The 22,635-nt window shown below is 42.4% G+C and overlaps 1 protein-coding gene across 4 annotated transcripts in view; it reads left to right on the plus strand.

Annotated features, from left to right (window-relative positions):
* The window catches only part of sspo (SCO-spondin), a 90,483-nt gene that overhangs the window by 21,501 nt on the left and 46,347 nt on the right, over positions 1 to 22,635 (plus strand). For all 4 annotated transcript variants that reach the window (XM_030398963.1, XM_030398959.1, XM_030398960.1 and 1 more), the window contains 47 exons: positions 40 to 249; positions 850 to 1,055; positions 1,235 to 1,349; positions 1,597 to 1,718; positions 1,869 to 2,042; positions 2,503 to 2,736; positions 2,882 to 3,004; positions 3,315 to 3,412; positions 4,150 to 4,381; positions 4,561 to 4,713; positions 5,438 to 5,578; positions 5,745 to 5,927; positions 6,055 to 6,205; positions 6,983 to 7,142; positions 7,464 to 7,512; positions 8,036 to 8,140; positions 8,272 to 8,399; positions 9,651 to 9,771; positions 9,917 to 10,044; positions 10,129 to 10,270; positions 10,364 to 10,534; positions 10,733 to 10,913; positions 11,170 to 11,245; positions 11,752 to 11,773; positions 12,314 to 12,434; positions 12,577 to 12,790; positions 12,960 to 13,101; positions 13,234 to 13,410; positions 15,431 to 15,619; positions 15,721 to 15,828; positions 15,929 to 16,084; positions 16,290 to 16,448; positions 16,537 to 16,701; positions 16,801 to 16,992; positions 17,161 to 17,283; positions 17,642 to 17,771; positions 17,925 to 18,050; positions 18,978 to 19,069; positions 19,388 to 19,591; positions 19,699 to 19,869; positions 20,058 to 20,313; positions 20,433 to 20,479; positions 20,890 to 21,060; positions 21,148 to 21,282; positions 21,882 to 22,018; positions 22,172 to 22,266; positions 22,367 to 22,416. In XM_030398963.1, coding sequence (XP_030254823.1) covers positions 40 to 249; positions 850 to 1,055; positions 1,235 to 1,349; positions 1,597 to 1,718; positions 1,869 to 2,042; positions 2,503 to 2,736; positions 2,882 to 3,004; positions 3,315 to 3,412; positions 4,150 to 4,381; positions 4,561 to 4,713; positions 5,438 to 5,578; positions 5,745 to 5,927; positions 6,055 to 6,205; positions 6,983 to 7,142; positions 7,464 to 7,512; positions 8,036 to 8,140; positions 8,272 to 8,399; positions 9,651 to 9,771; positions 9,917 to 10,044; positions 10,129 to 10,270; positions 10,364 to 10,534; positions 10,733 to 10,913; positions 11,170 to 11,245; positions 11,752 to 11,773; positions 12,314 to 12,434; positions 12,577 to 12,790; positions 12,960 to 13,101; positions 13,234 to 13,410; positions 15,431 to 15,619; positions 15,721 to 15,828; positions 15,929 to 16,084; positions 16,290 to 16,448; positions 16,537 to 16,701; positions 16,801 to 16,992; positions 17,161 to 17,283; positions 17,642 to 17,771; positions 17,925 to 18,050; positions 18,978 to 19,069; positions 19,388 to 19,591; positions 19,699 to 19,869; positions 20,058 to 20,313; positions 20,433 to 20,479; positions 20,890 to 21,060; positions 21,148 to 21,282; positions 21,882 to 22,018; positions 22,172 to 22,266; positions 22,367 to 22,416 — 6,785 coding nt within the window. The remainder of the gene's footprint in view (positions 1 to 39; positions 250 to 849; positions 1,056 to 1,234; positions 1,350 to 1,596; positions 1,719 to 1,868; positions 2,043 to 2,502; positions 2,737 to 2,881; positions 3,005 to 3,314; positions 3,413 to 4,149; positions 4,382 to 4,560; positions 4,714 to 5,437; positions 5,579 to 5,744; positions 5,928 to 6,054; positions 6,206 to 6,982; positions 7,143 to 7,463; positions 7,513 to 8,035; positions 8,141 to 8,271; positions 8,400 to 9,650; positions 9,772 to 9,916; positions 10,045 to 10,128; positions 10,271 to 10,363; positions 10,535 to 10,732; positions 10,914 to 11,169; positions 11,246 to 11,751; positions 11,774 to 12,313; positions 12,435 to 12,576; positions 12,791 to 12,959; positions 13,102 to 13,233; positions 13,411 to 15,430; positions 15,620 to 15,720; positions 15,829 to 15,928; positions 16,085 to 16,289; positions 16,449 to 16,536; positions 16,702 to 16,800; positions 16,993 to 17,160; positions 17,284 to 17,641; positions 17,772 to 17,924; positions 18,051 to 18,977; positions 19,070 to 19,387; positions 19,592 to 19,698; positions 19,870 to 20,057; positions 20,314 to 20,432; positions 20,480 to 20,889; positions 21,061 to 21,147; positions 21,283 to 21,881; positions 22,019 to 22,171; positions 22,267 to 22,366; positions 22,417 to 22,635) is intronic.

Here is a 22,635-nt window from a genome sequence, read left to right on the forward strand (position 1 = left end):
TCATAAATCAGAGGGCTTTCTTTGCCTGTGTTTGTCCAGTTCCTGTGAGGATGGTGTGTGGCAGTGTGAGGGTGTGGCTTGCCCTCCTGTCTCCCCTCCCTGTCTGGAATCTGAGTTTGCCTGTGCCGGGGGGCGTTGCATCCCCTCCCAGTGGGTGTGTGACAACGAGGATGACTGTGGTGATGGTTCAGATGAGGTCTGCCCGTCCACCTGCTCTCCAGACCAATTCAGCTGTACCAGCATGCCAAGGTCAATCCAAAACGCACTCTAGTTTATCAATAAACACAGATTGTATGGGTTGAGATATGGAAGACTAATAATTGAGGCCACAATAAATCAAACATGATGTCATAACCTCAAAACTTAGTGAGTGGAGGCATTTTTACATTTACATTTTTGGGCAATTAGCAGACATTTTTCTTCCAAAGTGACTTACAGTAATTCATACATACATTCATACACTGAGGGCAGTGGCTGCCATGCAAGTTTCCGACCAGCACATCAGGAGCAGGTTGGGGATCAGTATCTTGCCCGTGGACACTTCGACATGCAGACCAGGAGAAGCTACTCCTGAGCCACTGCCACCCTTTTACACACAAAATATACAAGATAGACTTGTATTGACATTGCAATCAGAAAAAAAATTGAAATTACATCCATGATAACTTCTAGCAGTTTGCTAGATGACACATGTTTGTCACTAGTGGTGAGGATGTAACAATTGCCACATTTTTGTGAAAGCATAACAGCCAAAGTCTCTGACATGGCTTTCGGTGTTTATTCGGATTTCTATGTGAAAGAGTCAGTCTTTGTAAATTGAAATAAAGTAAATCGACCCCAACCCTGCAGTGGACCATGTATGAACCTGGCTCTGCGTTGTGATGGCCACCCAGACTGCGCTGACCAATCAGATGAGGAGTTCTGTGGACCTTCCACCCCCATGCCCCTCTGCCCACCGGGGGAGTTTCAGTGTGCCAGTGGAAAGTGCCTGCCTGCCAGTCGTTTGTGTGATGGACGGCTGGACTGTGGTTTTGCTGATGGGTCTGATGAGCAAGGTAATCTATCGCTGCAGTACACTCCATGTTAGCAAATGTATAACACAAGGTACACTTTTGTCAAGCGTGGCACTTGTCGGGTCTTGTCTTCTGTGTTTTCACATGCGGCCAAACCTTGATGATTATTTTTCTGTACAGTATGTATGTGACTTTAATGAACTGTACTTTTGTTGGTCAAGACTGTGGTGTGGTGTGTGACCAGGGAGAATTCCTGTGTGCTGGAGGACGTTGTATTCTCTACTTGCACCGCTGTGATGGACATGATGACTGTGGCGACCTCAGTGATGAGAGAGGGTGGGTTTTCAGTTCTGCTGAGATTGGTGCTCAGGACACAGCTCTCTAATGCTGTTAGACAACAAGCAATGTCGAAACTTTCGTCATCAGTGTCTCAGTGACATTTTCTGAATGCTACATATATTACACACCTTAACATTTTTTTTTAAAGTCCATGAAATGATTTCACGTCACGCTGATTTTCTTTTAGCTTTGTGGGTTACAGCTCTTGATGTGATTCTTATCTAAATATTTTGGCTGGTTTTAGGTGTGTGTGTGGACCAGGGGAATTTCAATGTCCTGGGGACAAGTGTGTCCCTGCAGACAGAGTTTGTGATGGACTCAGAGACTGCCCGTCTGGAGCAGACGAAGCCGTGTGTCCAAGTAAAGGTACAAATCATAATACAGCATTGGCAGTTTCATCACTTACATCAAACTTATATAAAACTGTGTCAGCTGTAAGTTGAATACATTTTTGCCCAAAGCTGTCCTGCATTGTTTGAATTAGTGATCACATTTCATGTGCCTTGTGTGTGGCAGTGACCTGTGCTCCTGACCAGTTTGCCTGTAGTGATGGTACATGTGTTGCCACCACTCAGTTGTGTGATGGAACAATGCATTGTCCAAGAGGAGAGGATGAGAACCAAACCAACTGCCACACCGTTATCACTACACGGCTACCCCCAACTGTCATCCTGACTACGCCCACTACAGGTAATGATAGTCATGATTAGAGATTTAGGGGGAGATTTTTTTTATTCAGTGTTTCCCTTAGGTGGGTATCTAAGGTCAAAGGTTTTTCTGTTTGTTTTTACCTTTCGTACACACATAAAAAAATGTTTTTAGGTCTCTAACTGTGTTGTTTCCTACATGAGATGTGGTTTTGGGCCACATTATAAAACATAATGCTGATAAGAAAGTCAGTAGATCAGACATTTACTGGGAGAGGAGAACAGAGAGGTAAGGCAAGCCATTGTGTGTGCAGTAAGGTAGACAATTACAACAACAGGCAAACTTGAAAAGTGATTTTGATAAAGATAAGATAAAGATCTTTGAGTCTCATACTCATGTCGTCAGATACCTAACAATTAACCTCCTTATTTCTAAAACCCTGTTTTCCAAAAAAACCCTGTGTACATGTGGACTAGTCCTTATTCAACCCCTGTTTCTCCAGCTTGTAGGTCCTATGAGTTCAGCTGTGCCACTGGTGGGCAGTGTGTGCCTCAGGCCTGGCGCTGTGATGGAGAAACAGACTGTATGGATGGCAGTGATGAGCAGCAGTGTGCTGCTCCCTGTGGCCCTGGCCAGGTACCTTGCCTAGGTGGGGACCAGTGTGTGGACTACCAGCAGCTCTGTGATGGGACCCCACACTGCAGGGATGCCTCGGATGAGAGTGTCGACAATTGTGGTAAGTAATGCTAATGTTAAGGCACAAAATATGGACTTTAAACATTGAGAAAACCCTACAGTTTATATCATTTGGCCACATTAACAGTTTTTGTTGTCTAAAATTGTGTTAATGAACACTGACAATAATTCTGTCTGTCTCTTAGGCTCTATATTGATACCTCCTTGTCCAGGCAGCTTCTCGTGTGACAACCGCACCTGTGTGAACATGTCGCAAGTGTGCAACGGTGTTCCAGACTGTCCGCGGGGCGACGATGAGTTGGTGTGTGGTGAGTTCTCAGAAAATAGGGTAAATAGAATGGCGGAGTGTGGATGGATGGAGTGAAGATATGAAGCAATGAACTGCAGAAGACCTTATAAAATGTTGAAAGAATGGAAGAATGGGGATAAGACAAAAAGGTAAGATGGAAGGACGAATGAGAGGAAGGAAGGCAGGGGTGCATAGAGAGAGAGGGGAAGAAATAAGGAAAGGAAATTTGAAGGCTGATTAAATCCTTGGTTCTTATATTTACACATTTGATGATGACTGATGTGATCTCTGTTGTTTGATGGTATTTTTTGAAATGTTGTTCTGTCCAGATAAAACTGTCTCACCAGAGTCCCCTGGTGATAGGAACACTACTGTCACCTGCTCTGAATTTACCTGTATGGATGGATCCTGTGTCCCCTTTAATGTGGTAAGTTAACGACTGTCATGGCATTCACCACCAGTAAGCCAAACTTTATGTATTTTTGGTAGTGAGTGCTTGATAAGGTAAGAAAAGGGGTTGCCGTCTTCCATGCAAAACCGTTTCAGCTGTTGCACTGCATGATTACTTCATAATGTGAGAGGTTGGAATTCTTCCAAAAGTTTGTAAAATGATTGCATGTTGATGTTTGTGCTGTGCTGCAAAAAGAAAAGCACTAACGCTGAATGCTGAAATCTTCACTGTAGCTGCTGATGTAAAAGCGTTGGCGCACATCCTGTCTGAAATGGGTGAATGAGCTTGACAGAATGCCGAGGATGTAAATAACTTCCTTTCAAATTAATGCTGGATGATAGGACCTCCAGAGACTTGGATTATGCTGGATGTTTGGAGTTATTTTACAGTAGTTTTTTGTGTCCTGAAACAAGTCCCCAGCTACTTCACTTGTTTAGGAGAATGCTGCAACGCTGGTTTTCTGTGAAGCTCCATAAATGTTTTGTGGACCATGAAACTTTGCCCAACTTTTCATCAGCATGGGGGCTGGAGATGATGATTGAATTTCAACTCTGGATGAACTGTTCCTTTAAACGATTACAGTTAATGAATTATAGTTGTTTTACCTATGTCAAAATAGTTAATAAGCGAAAGCAACAAAAACCTATTACCTAGCTTATCACCTACAGTTTCATTCAACCCATCTTGTCTGCTAACCTGATTTTGTTGCAAAGGTGTGTAATGGTGTGGCTGACTGCCCAGACTCCTCACTAGCAACACTTGAAGGCCCCTCTGATGAGCATGGCTGTAGAAGCTGGAGCTCCTGGGCTCCATGGAGTCCCTGCAGCACATCTTGCGGTGCAGGCTACATGAGCCGTCAAAGAACCTGTCCTTCAGGAGACCCTCTGCGACACTGTCGTGGACAGGACTTCCAGAGGCAACAATGCTTCAACATCACCTGTCCTGGTGAGGGGGCGGGCATATACCAGATTAGAATAGTCAAGTCAAGTCAAGTCAAATTTATTTATATAGCACATTTCATACTAGAATATAATTATGTTTCATGATAAACAGTATTGATGCATAGTTTAAAATCAAATATGTATTAGATGCTCAAAATTGAAGTTCTCTCGTCCCCATTACAGTGGATGGTCAGTGGCTACCATGGGTGAGCTGGTCCAACTGTTCCAGTGGTTGTGGTGGAGTGCAGGTCAGACACAGAGGCTGCATCCCTCCTCGCTATGGCGGCCGAGACTGTTCCCAGCTCCGTGGACCATCCAACCTACCTATGGAAATCAGTAAGAGTCATTTGGATTCTAAGGTTGAAGTGACGTGCCTTCTGGGTAAAATAGTTTTACCCAGAATTCCTGTGAGAGAGTGGTTTGTATGAAAACATATTGATCCCAGAGTAACCGTGACTGTATTTCAGAGAAATATAAGTTTCTTCAGAAGTGTTTTAGTACAGTGTAAAAAGTACCCCAAAGTAAAACTTGAGTAAAAGTAAAGATGTCGTATGACTTTGGAAATATTACTTCTGTAAAAGTGAAAGTCAACCATACGAATAATTCTTGAGTAAAAGTCTGATATGCAATGAACTTTGGTGTCAAAAGTAAGTAAAAGTAAATTATACAAATATTTACATGTGTATATGCTGCACACTATGGGTTGGCTGATTACTTGCCAGGTTGATTGTCGGATCAGCTATTCAGCATTTGACAGGTTATCAGAATCATCCGTTTAAATTAATCTAACAATTAACTGCTGTGGCACTGATCCAGCATGCAATCCTCAAAGTAACTGGTAACTGAAGTTATCAAATAAATGTAGTGTGGAAAAAGTACAATATTGATCTCCTAAATGCAGAGAAGTGGAAGTATAAACAAGTATGACATTAAGATACTAAGTAAAATAGAAATAAAAAAAACTCTGATTGAAATGCACAGCAACAAAATGGAAATGCTGAGCTGCATCACAAGATTTAAAATAATAAACTTCTCTTCTTTCCTCCCTGTCCCACTCCAGAACCCTGTCCTGATGATGGATGTGCCAATACCAGCTGTCCCACCGGGCTGTTGAGATACAGCTGTGCTCCCTGCCCAGTGTCCTGTGCCCACATCAGCAGTGGGACGACCTGCGATCAACCACCAGCAGCCTGCTCCTCCGGTCAGTCAGTCAGTCAGTCAGTCAGTCTGTCAGTCAGTCAGCAGTCAGGGAGAATCTGGAATATCTTACACTTAAATAAATTGTCACCTCCCGCTATTTTGAAATTGTTGTGTTAATTTTTTTCTCGTAGATTTCTTTCTAACATTTTACGTGTCACTTGCTTCAGGTTGTTGGTGTCCAGAGGGCCAGGTGATGAACCATATGCAACAGTGTGTGTTACCAGAGGAGTGTGTGTGTGAGGTGGCTGGTGTGCGCTACTGGCCGGGCCAGCAGATGAAGCTGGACTGTCAGATTTGTGTTTGTGAGAGAGGAAGGTCTCAGAGATGCCAGCCTAATCCAGACTGTTCAGGTGAGTGGCAAATACACATACTTGTTTAATTTAAAGATCCAATCCACAGTTGAGTGTTACCTACATACCGTACCGGGTATCCTAAAAGTCTGAGCAATAGTAATTGGTCAGCTTTGTCGTGCTGCAGTGCACTGTGGCTGGTCGTCCTGGTCTGAGTGGGGGGAGTGTTTGGGTCCCTGTGGTGTTCAGAGTGTCCAGTGGTCATTCCGCAGCCCAAACAATCCTACCAAGCATGGAGACGGGAGAACATGTAGAGGAATTTACAGGAAAGCCCGCCGGTATGAAGCCCTTTCTTCATTAAAACTGTATTCTTTCTACTTGTCATCTTATACTCTACCACACTTGTACTCATTTACATTCATGGTCCCTATAAGAACATCTTTAAAAGTTTTGGTAACCTATGTACGGGTTACACTTCATACTAACATTATTAATAAATGGTACATTTATAGTTAAACTTATTTCAGCATCAATAGACAATATAATTCTGTATAAACCATTTATTAAAGGTCCTATTTGTAAGAAAAGTTGATTTTTAAATTTCATTCCAACTCATCAAATACTGACTCTTTGGGATTGTAGGTCAGCATTTGTATAGATTTTTAAACATAAGTTTAAACATCATCCAAACACTGTTTAGGCCTATATATGAACTACACAGTATTAACCATTTAAAAAGTATTATAATCATCATAAACAATTGCTTGATATATGGTTTATAAAGCATTTCATCATTGAACAGTGAAATACTATTCACTAAAGTTTAATTAACTTCAAATTTGTGTGGTTACTAAGCCATCATCCTGTATTAACCTAAATGCTGATGCTATGCTCTGTACACATTACCCATGGCCCACCTAAGGCAATAACTTCCTCTTGTACAACGTGTTATGAGCAGTGTAAATCAGAATTTTACTGACAACGTTCAGGTTCCTTATAAAGAAATTGCTTTTTCTCTATGTGTCTAACACCAAGACATTACAAGTAAACACATATGCATCACATCAATAATGCATGCCTTTTCTGTGTGTGTGTGTTTGTGTGTGTGTGCACAGGTGCCAAACAGACCCGTGTGATGAGTGTGAGTACCAGAGTCAGTCCCATGCTGTGGGAGACAGATGGAGGTCAGACCATTGCCTGTTATGTCACTGTCTGCCCAACCTCACAGTGCAGTGTTCCCCCTACTGTCCATACGCTGTCAGTGGATGTCCACAGGTAACAATAAGAAATGTATGACAGTCTTTGTGTCTCATGTGCATTTACACATTTACACACTCACTACTGCTTGTGTATGTGCCCATGTTTTATGGAAATATGATTTGGTCCATTTGCACATTTTTTTGAAATTGTGACTGTTTTGCCTTCAATGCATCTAAAGTATGTTCAATCTTATCTCATGTAAACAGTCCAGGACACACTCCTCCTATCCTCAGCTCCACTTCCTTTGTGTCCTTTCCGATACATAGTAGTGTCTCATAGCAACTCTACCACACGTGTGACTGAGTCAAATGTTGAATTGGTGGTTTGTTTGTGCAGGGTCAAAGTCTGGTGCCTGGAGAGGGAGACAGATGTTGTTACTGCCAAGGTAAAATCAAAACTGTTCTGCAATCTCTGCCTCTTTAGTGAATTGCATTGGTTACTAATGTTGTCACTAAGTGATCATTGACGTCACGGATGACGTTGATCCCAGTAAATGAAGGAAAATATTTTGTTTCTTTTACCTTACACACCTCACCCTATTTTCCTTTTAATCCATATATGTGTCCTTTTTAAAAGGTTGCTTGTATTGAGACAACATCACACAATCTCAAAATGCAGCACAGAGAGGGAAATCCCTGCTCCCCTCTTCTTCAAAACAAGAGAATGTTGGTTGGAAAGGGACTCAACAGTTTATTAAACTCTAGCTCAATGCGTTTTCATTTTGTGTAAATGTAAGGATGCACTGAGAGCTTTTGAAGAGAAAGAAACTTGTATGAAAGTGAGGATATGCAAAACAAAAGCTGTATAAAGATAATTTAGTCCCTCACATCAAAATTGCAGTCCTCCAAATATATATTAGTCCAGTTTATTGCGTGATAAACAAAGCTGCTGTTTGATACATCCCGCAGGAGAAAACAACACCATTCTTGTGACTATCAGCCCCGTCACTGTGACTACAAAACCTGCAGATGGCACTACAACTCTGGTTCCTACATATCCACTTCCTCCTGGAGGTTAGTGTCTTTTTTAGTTCATAAGTTGGCGATGCAGTTTCACAGGTAGAGCATTAAGATACTCAAGTGTTTCATAGATTGTGATGTCCATGACCAGATGTTTATCTCACCTCTTGTTCTCTTCTGTTCAGATGAGTGTTGGTCTCCTCTGGGTGTTCAGTATCTCCCGGCTTCCAGTTTCAGTGCCTCGTCACAGCAGAGTGGTCACCCACCTGAAGCAGGTCGCCTCCATGGCTGGAACCCCCATCTTGACCTCCAGGTACACCAGGCTTCACGATAGATCCACGTAAACAAAATGACCAGACCGCTGTTTGCATTTTTTATCCTGGTGAAATGAGTGGTTTGCTAAATCCCCACCACCTCAAGACTGTTGCTCTGTAGCTGACCCTGACCTTTGAAAAAAGTGATGGGTCAAATTAATTTATCAGTATTAATCAGCAAGGCCCAAATGAAAATACTTCTGACTGAAGAGGACAGGTACTGAGACCAGGGTTGGCAACAAAAGGGTTGACAATTTGATTACTAAAGAAATGTAGAACATTAAATATATAAAACATGTTATTCTAAAACTGACCATGCTTGCTCTGTTCACACTTGTAAGGCTCTTGATATTACCTGTATTTTGACCTCTAAAAGATATCGTTAGCTCCTGGGCCTGACTGTTTTTGCCCAAGGGATGCTTGTCAGAAGATTTCCTTTTCTCCTTTTTTTCCAATCCCAGTCACCTTCATTTTTATTATACTGGTGTTATTCTTTCGTAGCCATGCTAGTGGTGTGGCTCTGTGGACAACAACGTCAGTTGAATGATTATTTGGCCGTTCCACCACAATAGTCCAGGCTGAAATATTTTCACAGCTATTTGAGACAGACATTTAACTTCACCTGGGGATGAATCTTAAGGTCCTTGGTGGTCCTCTGACTACCACTACCTCTAGTGTCAGCAGCAACATTAGACTTCTGGTGAAATATCTTGATAAATGTATGATGGATTGTCATGGATGTTGATGCAGACATTCATGTGCCACTTGAAATGAATTGTAATCGCTTCTCCTCTTGCGCCATCATCAGGTCAAAGTGTTGATTTATCCATTACTTCAGTTTATGACCAAATACCTGCAAAACTAATGCTTGTATTACAGTTATTGTGATTTTGAGTAAAACAAACGTTCAAGTTATAATTCCAAAAGGGAAATTTCGATTTTTCTGAAGGAAAGTACTGCTTGGCATTTACTCAAACAGAAGTGCGTCAAAACCAAGCAGCTGTAGATGCCTCACGCCAGAATGTTGCTCAGTGTAATTAAACAAAAATGTAACTGATGGTGTTTAATTTGTGAATGCACAGTAAGTTAATCATCACATGACGTAATCATACCGCTGTGATGGTGAGGTGACCACTTGTGAGGCATCAACATGCAAATATTTCCCACCTCTACCATCAATGAAGGTCGTATTTTGATTCAAAAGCACAGCTGCAGCAACATGAACAAATCTGTAAACCTTTTATCTGCAGGGCTGGAGTCCAGAACCTGAGGAGTATAAGGACCTACCACAGAGGAGACCAGAGGGATACAACAGCAACACACAGAGCCCCTTTCTACAGATAGACCTGCTGAAACCATACAACATAACTGGTAAATATTCATGCACCATCAAGAAAGTACAGATTGAAATGCTGGTTTTTGTGTACCGTGTGCTTAAAGTAAATTCCTATGTGAGATTATGTCCTGTATATCAGTAAATAAATAACATGCTTTGTACCTCTCCGCTCCTCTGTAGGTGTGCTGACTCAGGGTGGTGGTATGTTTGGCACCTTCGTGTCCAGCTTCTACCTCCAGTTCAGCCAGGATGGCAAACAGTGGCTCACTTACAAAGAGCTTGTCACTGATGCACGGCCCAGAGCCAAGGTTAGACATCAAACGAGTCCTGCAACTTTACATCATATACATTGAAGGCCATCTTGAAACTTTTGGTTACCATTTTCCCTCCAGGTTTTCAATGGTAACCAAGATGATCGAGGGGTGGCAGAGAGCCGTCTGGACAGGATGGTGTCGGCTCAGTTTGTCCGCCTGCTGCCACACGACTTCATGAATGGCATCTACCTTCGACTTGAGATAATGGGCTGTGTAGATGGTTAGTAGATGTGAGATGCTACTTTGCTGTTATCACATAATTGTGTGTACTAATGTGACTTTACAAACAGTCTCCTATCCTCCTCTCCTCCAGGCTTGTACTGGTTGACGACCCCCACTCCTCCCTCCTCAGTCACTCCAGTAGGTGGCTGCAGAGAGAAGGAGTTCCGTTGTGAAAATGGCCGCTGTGTGCCAGCAGGTCCACTGGGAGTTGTCTGTGATGGGGTCAATGATTGTGGGGATGGATCAGATGAGACGTACTGTGGTAAGCTTTCCAAACTTAACACACTTTAGGTTCAAATATTGTATAAGAACTGTGAAACTGTGAATTTTTTTGTCTTTTTCTTCTGAGATGTATTAGAAAGGAAATGCTCTTACACTGATGTTATCGACAGATAACTGTTAGCCATCCCTAGTAGGAAATACTCATTCTTTACATAGTCTGACCATTCCGCACTTGCAGGTACTCAGCCATCCCTGACAGCCACCAGCCCACGCAGGTGCCGTGCTGGCCAGTTCTCCTGCCCCCTACCAGGGGGCTGCATTGAAGCAGGGCAGCGATGTGATGGGGTCCCCGACTGTCCCAAAGGAGAGGATGAAACCGGCTGTCATCCCCACGGCAACATCACTACCATGTCAGACAGGTGAAGGGCATTATTGTTATTTGTAGCAGTGGTGGTTATGGTTGTACTTACAAGCTGTTGTGAATGCTGCTTCTTACTTTTTGTCTCATCTCTGCTTATCAAGCTCTTCTTTCATTTTTTGTTGGCATTGCAATATAATTGTTCTGAATTCCTCATGTTACAGAGACCATGTGGGTTACTGTATACAGGGTTAAAGTACAACAGTGATCAAGAAGATGTATATTCATGCTCTTCATTGTTGTTTGCTAATTCACAGACCATACACACCCACTCCTGCTCCTCTCAGGACTCCAACCATGTCTACTGTCACTCATCCTGCAGTAAAACCAACAGTAAGCAAACATGTAATCTATTTTTTATCATCAGTGCATCCAAACGCTGCATTTATTCTTTTCTGCCTATTGTGATCTAAAGTTAAAGTCAGGTGAAGTTTCATACTCCACAAAACAGCCTCGCAGCATTCTCCTAAACAACTGTGGTAGCCTTGAACTGAGAAACTCAATTTTGAGCGAACTGTTTCTTAAAGAGTAATGGATAAGCAAGGCTTCTCAGAGTTATGATACATAAGTCAAATTGTGCTTATTAGTTATAGATACCTAGAAACATAAACACTGTATATGCTTAGACATACAGTAATATAACACAGAAACAAGCCTAGCTTAAAGATTAATCAGTGATGACATCACCTTGAATGTCCTTATTTGAGTCCTATACAGTTTTCCCCATCCCTCTTTTCACTAGTAAGAGAACTGCTTGCAGGCAGAATTAGACCGACTCAAAGATTGCAGGTTCATTAAGGTACACATCATATATACTTTTTTTTCTAATGTATTTACAGGATGGTGGCCCAGGATATCGCGGTGAGTGTTAAATTCAGTCTTTTTATGTTTTTTGTGTTTTTTTTTAGAACAGCGTTGTCTGTGAATTTCTCATTTAAAGAAACATTATGTAACTTTTTTGACGCTAACTGTTATTTAAACTAACAGCTTTGGAATCATGTTGATTGCACAGTGTTTTGTAACAGAGTGAATGGTGTCTCGGCCACTTGTTTCTGCACTATGTAGCTTAAGTGAGAGGGTGGGATCAAAGCGTTATAGATATGTTTATTTAAACATACAAGTTTTTAACACATAACACTTTTTTTATGTAATGAGTTCTCTCTGTAGTTACACTTATATTACGTCTGACTAATTGTTACACACCTGGGATTTGTTTTTACCACAGTGGTGTTGCACTCAGAAACTGCTGGGGGTGCCAAATCACACAAAATGCCCATTTCTACACAATGTTGCTTTCAAAAAGGGGATATTCCTGCAGACCAAATACTTGAATGTCTTTGAAGTATTGATTTTGCCAAACTGGATCAGATGGATGCTCTAACAATTCCTCATATTTTGCAGGCATCTGCTCCTCTACCCTGGGACTAGAGGATGGGAGAATTCGATATGGCCAGCTGACCTCATCGTCTCATCGTGAGAACAACCCTGCTGATGGTGGACGACTGAACATCATCCCAAATGTGTGAGTGATCCAGTCTTTGTATGGTCATCGCTTTTAAAGCATATCTCAGCCTAAACATTTGATTTTTATGCGAAGCCATTTAGATAATAATAATAATAATAATAATAATAGAATTAAAAAAACAGAAACATTGTCTGTGCAGTCAGGTTATGGAGCCTGGATGGAGCCCCGTGCCTACAGATCCCCAGCCATATTTTCAGGTGGACTTCCTGGAGCCTACATGGGTATCAGGGGTGGTGACTCAAGGTAGTGAACGCATGTGGGGTTACCTCACTAAATACCGCCTGGCCTTCGCTCTGCACAGCAGCCTCTTCACAGACTACACTGAGGATGGGAAGCCTGGTAGCCCTGTAAAGGTATTTGTAGTAATTTAGACAGTAAGAGTCGTATTTAACCAGCCTTATCTATGTTTACATGCAGTGTGTCTACATATGATGAAGTGTTTTTTATTCATTGTGTTCACACATGAGAGATTCTTTTTGTCATCATGTGATCATGTGGAAGTTCATCTTTGTCTGGTTGTAGGTGTTTGAAGTGCGAATGGTGGGTCGGACTCCTGTGACCCGCTGGCTGGATAGGCTGGTCAGAGCTCGCTACCTACGGATCATCCCTGTAGAGTTCAGACACACCTTCTTCCTGCGTGTGGAGATCCTCGGCTGCAGAGGAGGTGAGGGAGGCTACTGAATCCACAACCAAATCACAGCAAAATGATCTAAATATTCTTAGTTTTACGAATCCACTGAACCACGTACTTTACATCGGTATTAATATGAAGCCATTTCTCCTCCTGCTCTTGGAGATGAGCTGGTGACCCCCAGCAGTGTGACCTCGTCTCCCTCTGGTGGGGGGAAAGAGACTGTGCAGAGCTGTAAACCAGGCCAGTTTGCGTGCCAGCAGAGCGACGAGTGTGTCTCTGTCTCTGTGCTCTGTGATGGTCGACCGGATTGCAAGGACCACTCTGATGAGATCAACTGTGGTGAGAGCTCAGCTTTGTTTGGTCATTTGTAATTTTAACTTATTTTGAGTCATCCTACTGCACCAGTTATTAGTCTCCTTATGTATAAAGGTAAGTAAATACAATTAAGGCCTCATTTAGACTAAATCAGGCGTTGCGGTGATTAGCACAGGGTCGTGCATCGCTGTGGGAGCGCACAACTGGAAGATTATCATCACTTGGTCCTTGAAATCTGTCTGGATAGCACCTGGTTGTCGGCTCCCGACTTTGGTGCAGCAGTTATTCCACAGAGGCAACAATTTTTTTGCAAATTATTGCAGAGTATAGTATGTTCACAGTGTCATTTTATTATCAATAATAATTATACTAATGATAATATTACATGTATTTTATATAGCGCTTTTCAAGGTATTCAAAGACACTTTACAGGTTAAAAAGCATGATAATAAAAACAACACACTAAAAACATAAAAAAGATTGTTTGTTGGTTTGATTCTTTGTTTGTTTTCTACTGGCAAACCTCTGTAGTCCACACTGCAGCAGCTTAAACATACTGCTATCACTTAGTTGTAGTCTGCAACTATTTTTTTGTTATATTTGCTTAAATTGTCATTATGACCTGATAGTAGAGTAAGTTACAGGTCAGCTGTGTAAAAATCCACTGTCTGTGGCTCCACCCAGTGGCCCTAATTTGATTTTCAAGAATCCACCGCTCCGGATCAACACAACCAATCAGAGCCAAGGGGAGTGTCTGAGAAGTGTCAATCATACCCCCCTCTCCCGCACAGTGGTACTGGGTAGTGCCCCTCCCCGTGCAGATGACGAAAAACGCCCCATCATTGCCCACTTTAAAGAGAAGAAATAAGATGACTGACAAAGAAATTCTATGTTTTAACCACGAGGCTATGGTGGCGGCGGTTACAGTAATACTCGCAATAGCGCATATCACCTTACGATGTTTCAGTCGAGCTACATAGCGTGTTGCTAAATCTAGCTTGTTAGCTTGTATTTTAACTCTGCTGTTTAGCTTTGGCTCTATGGCTACTGGTTAGCAAAAGTGTCTTTCAAGTGACCGGGTAGTTATAACGTTAGTTTGTGTTCAGTACGCTCTGAAGTGGTTGAATTGGTTTAGAGAAATAATGTTACTCATGCTTCAGAAAGGCAGCATGGTGAGGATGATTACCTGAATGATTACCTGGTAACTCCCTCGACCTTGATGTGAGGAATATTGTTTGTTACTCAGGTTGCTACAGTGACTCGACATGCGGCGCTCGTCATTGTAATTTAGTCGTATTGGCCAGAAATAGAACAATTAGGGCTTATGTTGTTATTTAAATGCCTCATCTTGGTTATCAGCGTCCTCTGTTACCATGGTTACAAGCCTGCTCTTGCACAGCAGGCTCCTCTGTGGGGAGGGGCTTTGAAGGCAGGGCTGCAGCAGCAGAGAGGAAGAAGGAGGGACCTGGGAGCTGTGTCATTCAAATATTCTGGCTAAATCCACTTTTTTCTCAAACGCTCCAGACTGCAGCTTTATAGAGATCATATTATGCTTATTTCCAGGGTTCATACTTTTATTTGGGGGTCCAGGTAGAAAAGGTTTACATACTTTAAAAATCACATTATATTTCTCATATGGTGCACTGCTGCAGCATCCCATGACGTGAACGCTCTGTTTTAGGTATGGAGTGAGACAGCTTGCCTCTATTCAGTCTTTAGCGAGTATTCCAAATGTGCATTACGAAACGCCTGTTAACGCCTGTTACATAGTGACGCACTAAGTTATAATAGTAAAGGCTTGACTCAGGCGTTTCGGGCAGAGCAAGAGCAGTGTTTTAACTCCCTTTGGTGCAGACTTTGGGCCTTTTCTCTCTGTAGACATTTTACAGGACAAAAATGCTACATAATACAATAAAGGAAAGGCAAAACCCCAAAAAGTGAATGGGATGACTGGTGCTTTTGCTTCAATTCCTGCTTTCGTCTGAATTGTGCCTTACACAACCTGGTGTTCCATTTTCACTACTCCATGTCTGTCTTTCCTCAGGTACGGCTCCAACCAGAGGCTCTCCTGGGCTGCAGAACCAGACCAGCTCCACTGGGAGACCAGGTTTTCATGGTGACAGTACAACAGGTGCCCCAGGCTTCCATACCACCAGGTCCCGAGGTGGCGTTCCTGGTATGGTTAGCCCAGGGGTCACAGGTCAACCTGGACTTCATAAGACTACACCCTCAAGTACAGTTAGAAACTGCTGTTGATCAAACTGACTTTCCACTCATTGTTGGGCTTCTACCAAGAAATTAACATGAATAATCTTGGGTGTGACACCTCAACAGGCAACTGGACCAGAACGTCCATCAACCCAGGAGTCACCACAGGTCAACCTGGACTGCATCTCACAACATCCATCCACTCTGGAAGACCTGGGTTGCAAACCACAAAAGGTAAGAACACAACAGCCTTGTTATCCTACAATCAGACAGGAACCATGGATTTCCACTGAATAGAAATATATTGGAACCTCTATTTTATTTGAATTTACAGCCCCCTGGATTGCTACAACCCCCCATGATGGTGGCCAACCGAGAGTGCTTTGTGTGGAGGGGCAATTTGCATGCTGGTCATTTGGCTGTATCGACGCGGCACAGGTGTGCGACGGCAGACGAGACTGCTTGGATGGTTCAGATGAAGAACGCTGTGGTAAGTATCAGTGGAGAAAAGTTTTTATTGATTAAATTAGTACCATAGTTTAGATATATACTGTAGTTTGATGATTGACCTCAGACACATGCAACTATGATATAAAATGAATGCTTTGGTTAAGTAATAATTTATCTTTTATTCTTGGATAGATATTTGTGAAAGTTGAATAAAGTTCTGTTATTTTGTTCATGTGTTTTATCAGGCACCACAGTCAGACCAGCAGTGACTACACAGGGCCCACTGGTGCCCAGTCCCTGCTCCACAAAGCAGTTCTCTTGTGCCAGTGGGGAGTGCGTTCACCTGGACCGCAGATGTGACCTGCAGAAGGACTGTGTGGATGGATCGGATGAGAAAGACTGTGGTAAGATATACAGTATGCCCACCTCAAAAGTTATAATTAGGCTGAACAAGGCATCTCATCTCATCTCATTTCCTTCCCTCTCCTCAAGTGGACTGCATCATGTCCCTGTGGACAGCGTGGAGTGCTTGCAGTGTGTCCTGCGGTCTGGGCTCCTTGTTTCGGCAGAGAGACATACTGAGGGAAGCTCTGCCAGGAGGGGCCTGTGGTGGAGCTCAGTTTGACAGTCGAGGCTGTTTCCCTCGTGCATGTCCAGGTCTGTTCTTTGAACATGATGTCAGGATGTGTCTTTCACATCTACAATATCTGATGTAATGGATTTCTTAGTCTCACTCTCCCCTGTCCTCACTTGTAGTTGATGGTCACTGGTCAGAGTGGACAGAGTGGTCGGAGTGTGACGCTCAGTGTGGAGGTGGGGTCAGGCAGAGGAACAGAACCTGTTCTGCTCCTCCTCCCAAGAATGGTGGGCGGGACTGCGAAGGCATGACCCTGCAGAGCCAGAGCTGCAACAGCCATCCCTGTACCACAGACATCGGCACACAGACAGGTGACTCATGCTCTGCCAAACAGCCAGCTCTGCTGTTGGTGTTTAGAGTCTAGTTCTTTTCTTACAGCCTGAGGATGTTAGTTGAATGCCTTGACCACGTTAAATATTTCATTGCTATATGGTAAAGGCTGTGAACTGTCTGAATCTGTTCCCTGATTGGTTGCTCAGGCTGCATCAATGGAATGGTGCTGGTGACGGAGGCAGACTGCCAGGCTGGGAGGGTCGAGCCCTGTACTCCGACCTGCTCACATCTCAGCTCAACCAGCAATTGCACTGCAGCATGTACACCGGGTAGGACAAAGAGGGGCTGATGGAGTGACATTTTGAAGTCATTTTCAGTGCATTTCAAAGACCCAGATGTTTAAAATTGTACTGTTTATGAGGTTGAATTCATAATGCTGGATATATATGGCAGGTGAGTGTGAAGTACCATACAAAACTTTAAATGGTCTCTTACCTTGAAGTACAAGGCTTGAGCCATTCAGTCTCTAGTACTGCACATAATGCAAGTTTTAGTGCATTCTTTACATTTTATTTAGACAAATTAAAACAAAACAAAAAATAATATGTTTTTAAACACCAACAACTGAAGTAATACTGGACAATGTATTCTGGAATGATTGTAGGACCTTAATTGTGTCTTATCCAGGCTGTCGCTGTCCTGATGGTCTGTATCTTCAGGGTGGGCGCTGTGTGAATGCCAGCAAGTGTGTTTGTCTCTGGGACGGTCAAACACTGCAGCCTGGACAGACAATCAGCAGGGACCAGTGTACTACATGGTGACAGACACACTCATTCATTTGTTATTTTCCCCTTTGAAAAAGAGCCTGGTTTAGTTATGCAAAAACATGTTTTTGTTTATTTGTGTGTTACTATTGATTAGTGTAAAAAAAACAAAAACTAATAGAAATGCATATATTTTGCCCCCGAAGTGTGTGTAGAGATGGACAAGTTACCTGTGACAGCTCAAGTTGTGTGGCAACCTGTCGTTGGTCAGCCTGGTCGTCATGGTCACCATGTGATGTAACCTGTGGTCTGGGGCTACAGCAACGCTACAGGTGAGCCAGCTCTCAAATTATTATCTCAGCCTCATTTTAGTTTTCACAACAACAATATGATTGTATTGAATTGATCAATAATTCTGAATCTTATTCTGCACTTATTTCCTCTGTTTGCTGTCTTGTGTACACTCCAATAATAATTATGTATTCTAACTGCTTACATTATATATTCTACATACATTTAAAATTCTTGGTTTGTACATGTAAAGGGTATTGTTACATTGAGTTTATTCATACTTCCTACTACTACTTCATTCATATACTAAGAATACTCTCCAACAATGTGTTAATGCACTTGAAATGGAACTATGTGTTTTTAAGTGCACACAAACAAACTTTGAATTTGTATCAAGAGTCTGGTAACACTTTATAATAACCATCGCTGTTAACAAAGAATGAAATACTTTATTAACCATTAACATACACATAACAAGCTTTACATGTTTTATTGTATAGTTACAATTCATATTTATGATGCTTTATAAATGGATGATCATGGACAAAAACAGAAAACACAGAATTCAATTTTTTCATGTGTAAAACCGAGTGAAAAAAAAACACTTAACCACTCGATTTCACAGATGGAACAAAAACTAATTATCCTGGTAAAACGTTTTTTTCCCCCACCAGTTCTAAAGTCATAAACAGTGGAGAGAAAACATTTAGATCAGACTTCAGGCAGAAAATGGATCACCAGAAAAACAAAAATCTTCATATGCCCCTTAGGGCTTCAATGCGTAGTCTATAGATATTACCTAGATGGCTATTATAACGCTTCAGCCTAAGAATTATAAACCTTTATAATTCCTTAATAAATGGTTTATAAAGCATTTCATTGTTTGCTATGCAAAATCTACCATTTATTTCTGATCGGCTTTTTAAAGTGTTAACAGTAGTCGTTATACCTTGACTTTGTCTCCACAGGTCTCCAGTGAACCCAGCTGGAGAAGTCAGAATCCAGCCCTGTCCAGGAGACTCCTCAGAGGCCCGCCGCTGCTCTAGTCCCTGCCTGCCCGGTACAACAACTCACAAACCAGGCACACATGGTCAAACCTTTGTTTTCCAAGATAATTCTAGCTGAGATCAGGGATTTCCTTTCACACAGACACAGAAAGGTATCTTTCATTTGTAGCATAAGGTTTATATTCTAAAAAAGTCATGTGGACAACTACTGTGTATGTTGTATTATAGTAGGTCAAAGAGTATAATGTAGCCTGTCTGATAAAGATGTAATGAACTATTGAACAAAGTCAAACCTTCCTTCAGATATAGTCCCAGGCCAGTGTCATAGTTGCCTGTGTCTTATTTGCTCACTGTCCTCCTCTCCTCTGCAGTGCTACCAGATGGAGTCTGGAAGAAATGGACCAGCTGGTCAGAGTGCAGCAAGACGTGTTTCAACCATGTAGATGACGTTGGAATCAGACGACGTTTCCGCAGCTGCAACCGCACACTCACAACCTCAAGCCACACACACCTGGACTCTACCTGTGATGGAGACAGTGAGGAGCAAGAGCCTTGTAACACTGTATACTGTCCAGGTATACCACACACATAAACCACAATGTCCATGATCTGTCTGTTCCCTCCACAAACAGTGGAGTGATGAAAGAATACTAAAAACCTGATTATATTTGTTTACTTCCAGTAAATGGTGGCTGGTCAGTGTGGTCAGTGTGGTCTCAGTGCTCATCAGAATGTGACTCTGGTGTCCAAACAAGAGAGCGATTCTGCAATTCACCCTCCCCACAGCATGAGGGCAGCAGCTGCCCCGGGCCTCACATACAGACTAGAGACTGCAACTCCCACCCCTGCTTGGGTACTGTATCATGTTTCCTTATAATTCAAGATCCACAAGGCCATGGACAAATATGTGCAAAACTGTCTTTGTGTTGCTTTGTTTAAAATTCAACCACATTTCAGTTTTTTAAATTATGCACACCATTCAATAAATGTGTTCATGTCCAATATACAGTCCTGATTTTCACTGCTCTCCTCTCCTCTCAGACGCGTGTCCAGAGGGCATGGTGTACATGACAGCAGCAGAGTGTGAGGCTCACGGCGGTGCTTGTCCACGGGTGTGTTTGGACATGACCTCCGCAGAGGTGCAGTGTGCTACTGCCTGTTACGACGGCTGCTACTGCTCCCTGGGCTTTTACCTGCTCAACGGCAGCTGTGTGCCCCTGGCACAGTGCCCATGTTACCACCAAGGGCAGCTGTACACAGCGGGTGGCACCCTGCCTCTCGATGCTTGCAATAACTGGTACTGTCAGCAAAGATTACTATGTCTATAATTTGCCTTAAAGTTTGAATTAGCGTTTTGGTCTTTGCAATGTACGGCCATTTCTGAAATCAAATGTCTTCCTTGTGTGCCTCAAACAGCACCTGCACTAATGGAGAGATGGAGTGTGGAACAGATCCCTGTCCTGGTTAGTGGCTTTAGTCATCAGTTTTGAACTCTCCTTGACTTTTGCTGCCTCAAGTCTTTTGTGCTCTCGTCATTTGTCCCTTTTCTTTGGGTTTTGGAAAATAAAAGAAAACTTTCTAAAAAGAACAAAAAAGATTGATAGAGACAAACACTTTAACAAACAGCATATATCCAGCAATTGACAAAGTACAAAGTACAAAATCAACAAGACAGCAAGCAATAAACAAATCAAAGTTTAAGTCATAGTAACAACATATATAGTAAATAAATACAACAAGACGAAGACATCTCCTCTCAAGGATCTTATGGTCAGTCACATCCTGTACAGGGGTACACTATATCTGATGTGATGAATTTTCCATTTCCATTTTTCCCCATCCCCATCTTCTATCTTGTGTGTGTGTTTCTCAGTGGACTGTGGATGGAGCAGCTGGACCCTGTGGAGCGCGTGCAGTCGAACTTGTGATGTTGGTGTCCGAAGGCGGTATCGTTCAGGAACCAATCCTCCTCCAGCTTCTGGAGGTCGTCCCTGTGAAGGAGACAGAGTTGGGATTGATACATGCAGCATTGAACCCTGCTTTGGTACATACTCAGAGTTGCTACAGTTGTTACAAGCAAATCACAGATTCAAATATACAAAAAGTTGATGTAGTTGTGATGTGTCTGAAGGTGTGAAGGAGCCATGGAGTGCCTGGTCAGAGTGCTCAGTGACGTGTGGAGGAGGTTATAGGACCCGGACCCGTGGGCCCATCCGAATCCACGGCACTGCTCAGCAGTTCAGTGCCTGTAAACTGCAGCCCTGTGGTACAGCAAGACCCACACTCATCTATAACTATATTGTCATGTTTGATATCAGAATTGTATAAATTGGTATTAGAAGGTATAATAGAACAATTTTACATATTTATTGCATTAAATACGTTCTTTTGCTCAAAAAAAGAACAATAAGAAGTCAGTAAGGAGAACAATTCAGTCTTGAAGGTGCTCAAACAGCTTTAACAATTCATTTGAATTTAATTTCACTGGTGTCATAGGGAACTACAAAAAATAGAAATCGTCATCTGTATTCTAATAAATCAAATTCTACTCATGTAAGAAATGCTTTAAAAAGAGAGGAAGAAAAAAGAGGGCATAAAGTATTTATGCATAATTCATGACATCAGTAAGATGAATTTCACTGCCAGGTTAATGGATGATTCAGTATATATGGTTTACGACTCAGGCCTGTGCAGGCCTAATAATGAGATTTCACTGCATACAGGAGCTTCTGTTTTGAATACTGAAAAACACTGGATGTTTGGTTATTAATCAAATCAGATAAAAAAATGATTTAGATGGGGGTTTTTTGTATTACACTGAGAGGGTTTTCATTGATCTCTGCATGGCCTCTGTTGCTGTGTCAGGAGATGGCAGGGTGTGTCCCCCAAGCCAGGAGTGGAAGCAGTGTGTGAGGGGAGTAGTGTCATGCACAGACCTCACAATGAATCTGAGCAGGAACTGCACTCCTGGCTGCCAATGTCCACAAGGAACTGTCCAACAGGTGGGTGGGGTGGCTAAAACCCACACATACACACACACACACACACACACACACACACACACACACACACACACACACACACACTCACACACACTCACAAACCTATACACATACAATAGTCACAGCCATATTGTTGATTGTCCATGTTTTCAGGATGGTGTGTGTGTGCGAGAGTCTGAATGTCGCTGTGATGTGGATGGAGAGCAGTACAGACCAGGAGACATCGTGCCCACAGACTGCAATAACTGGTAAGTAAGACTGACTTTATTCTTTATTTTGTTTATGAGCCATAACAAAGCTAGTGCTTCTGTTCACCATAAAGAAGAGATGTGTGTGTTTATATTTCAGTACATGCGAGGCGGGGAGACTTGTAAACTGCTCTCAAGTCAGCTGCAATGGTAAGCCAATGATGTTTATTCAGTCAGTTTAGCTTTTTTCTGTGTTTTAATTTCATTGTTGTCTTGTCCTTATTTAGTTCACCCAAAAATTGAAAGTTCAGCCACTTTCTACTCAGACTCGTGCTGATGCAAAGTCGCTGAAGTTTCGCAGTCTACGAAACATTTCTGGAGCTTCACAGCAAAAGAGCATTGCATCATTCTCCTAAACAACTGAAGTAG

The sequence above is a fragment of the Sparus aurata genome, chromosome 19, assembly GCF_900880675.1.
Source record: "Sparus aurata chromosome 19, fSpaAur1.1, whole genome shotgun sequence".
Classification (NCBI taxonomy): domain Eukaryota; kingdom Metazoa; phylum Chordata; class Actinopteri; order Spariformes; family Sparidae; genus Sparus; species Sparus aurata.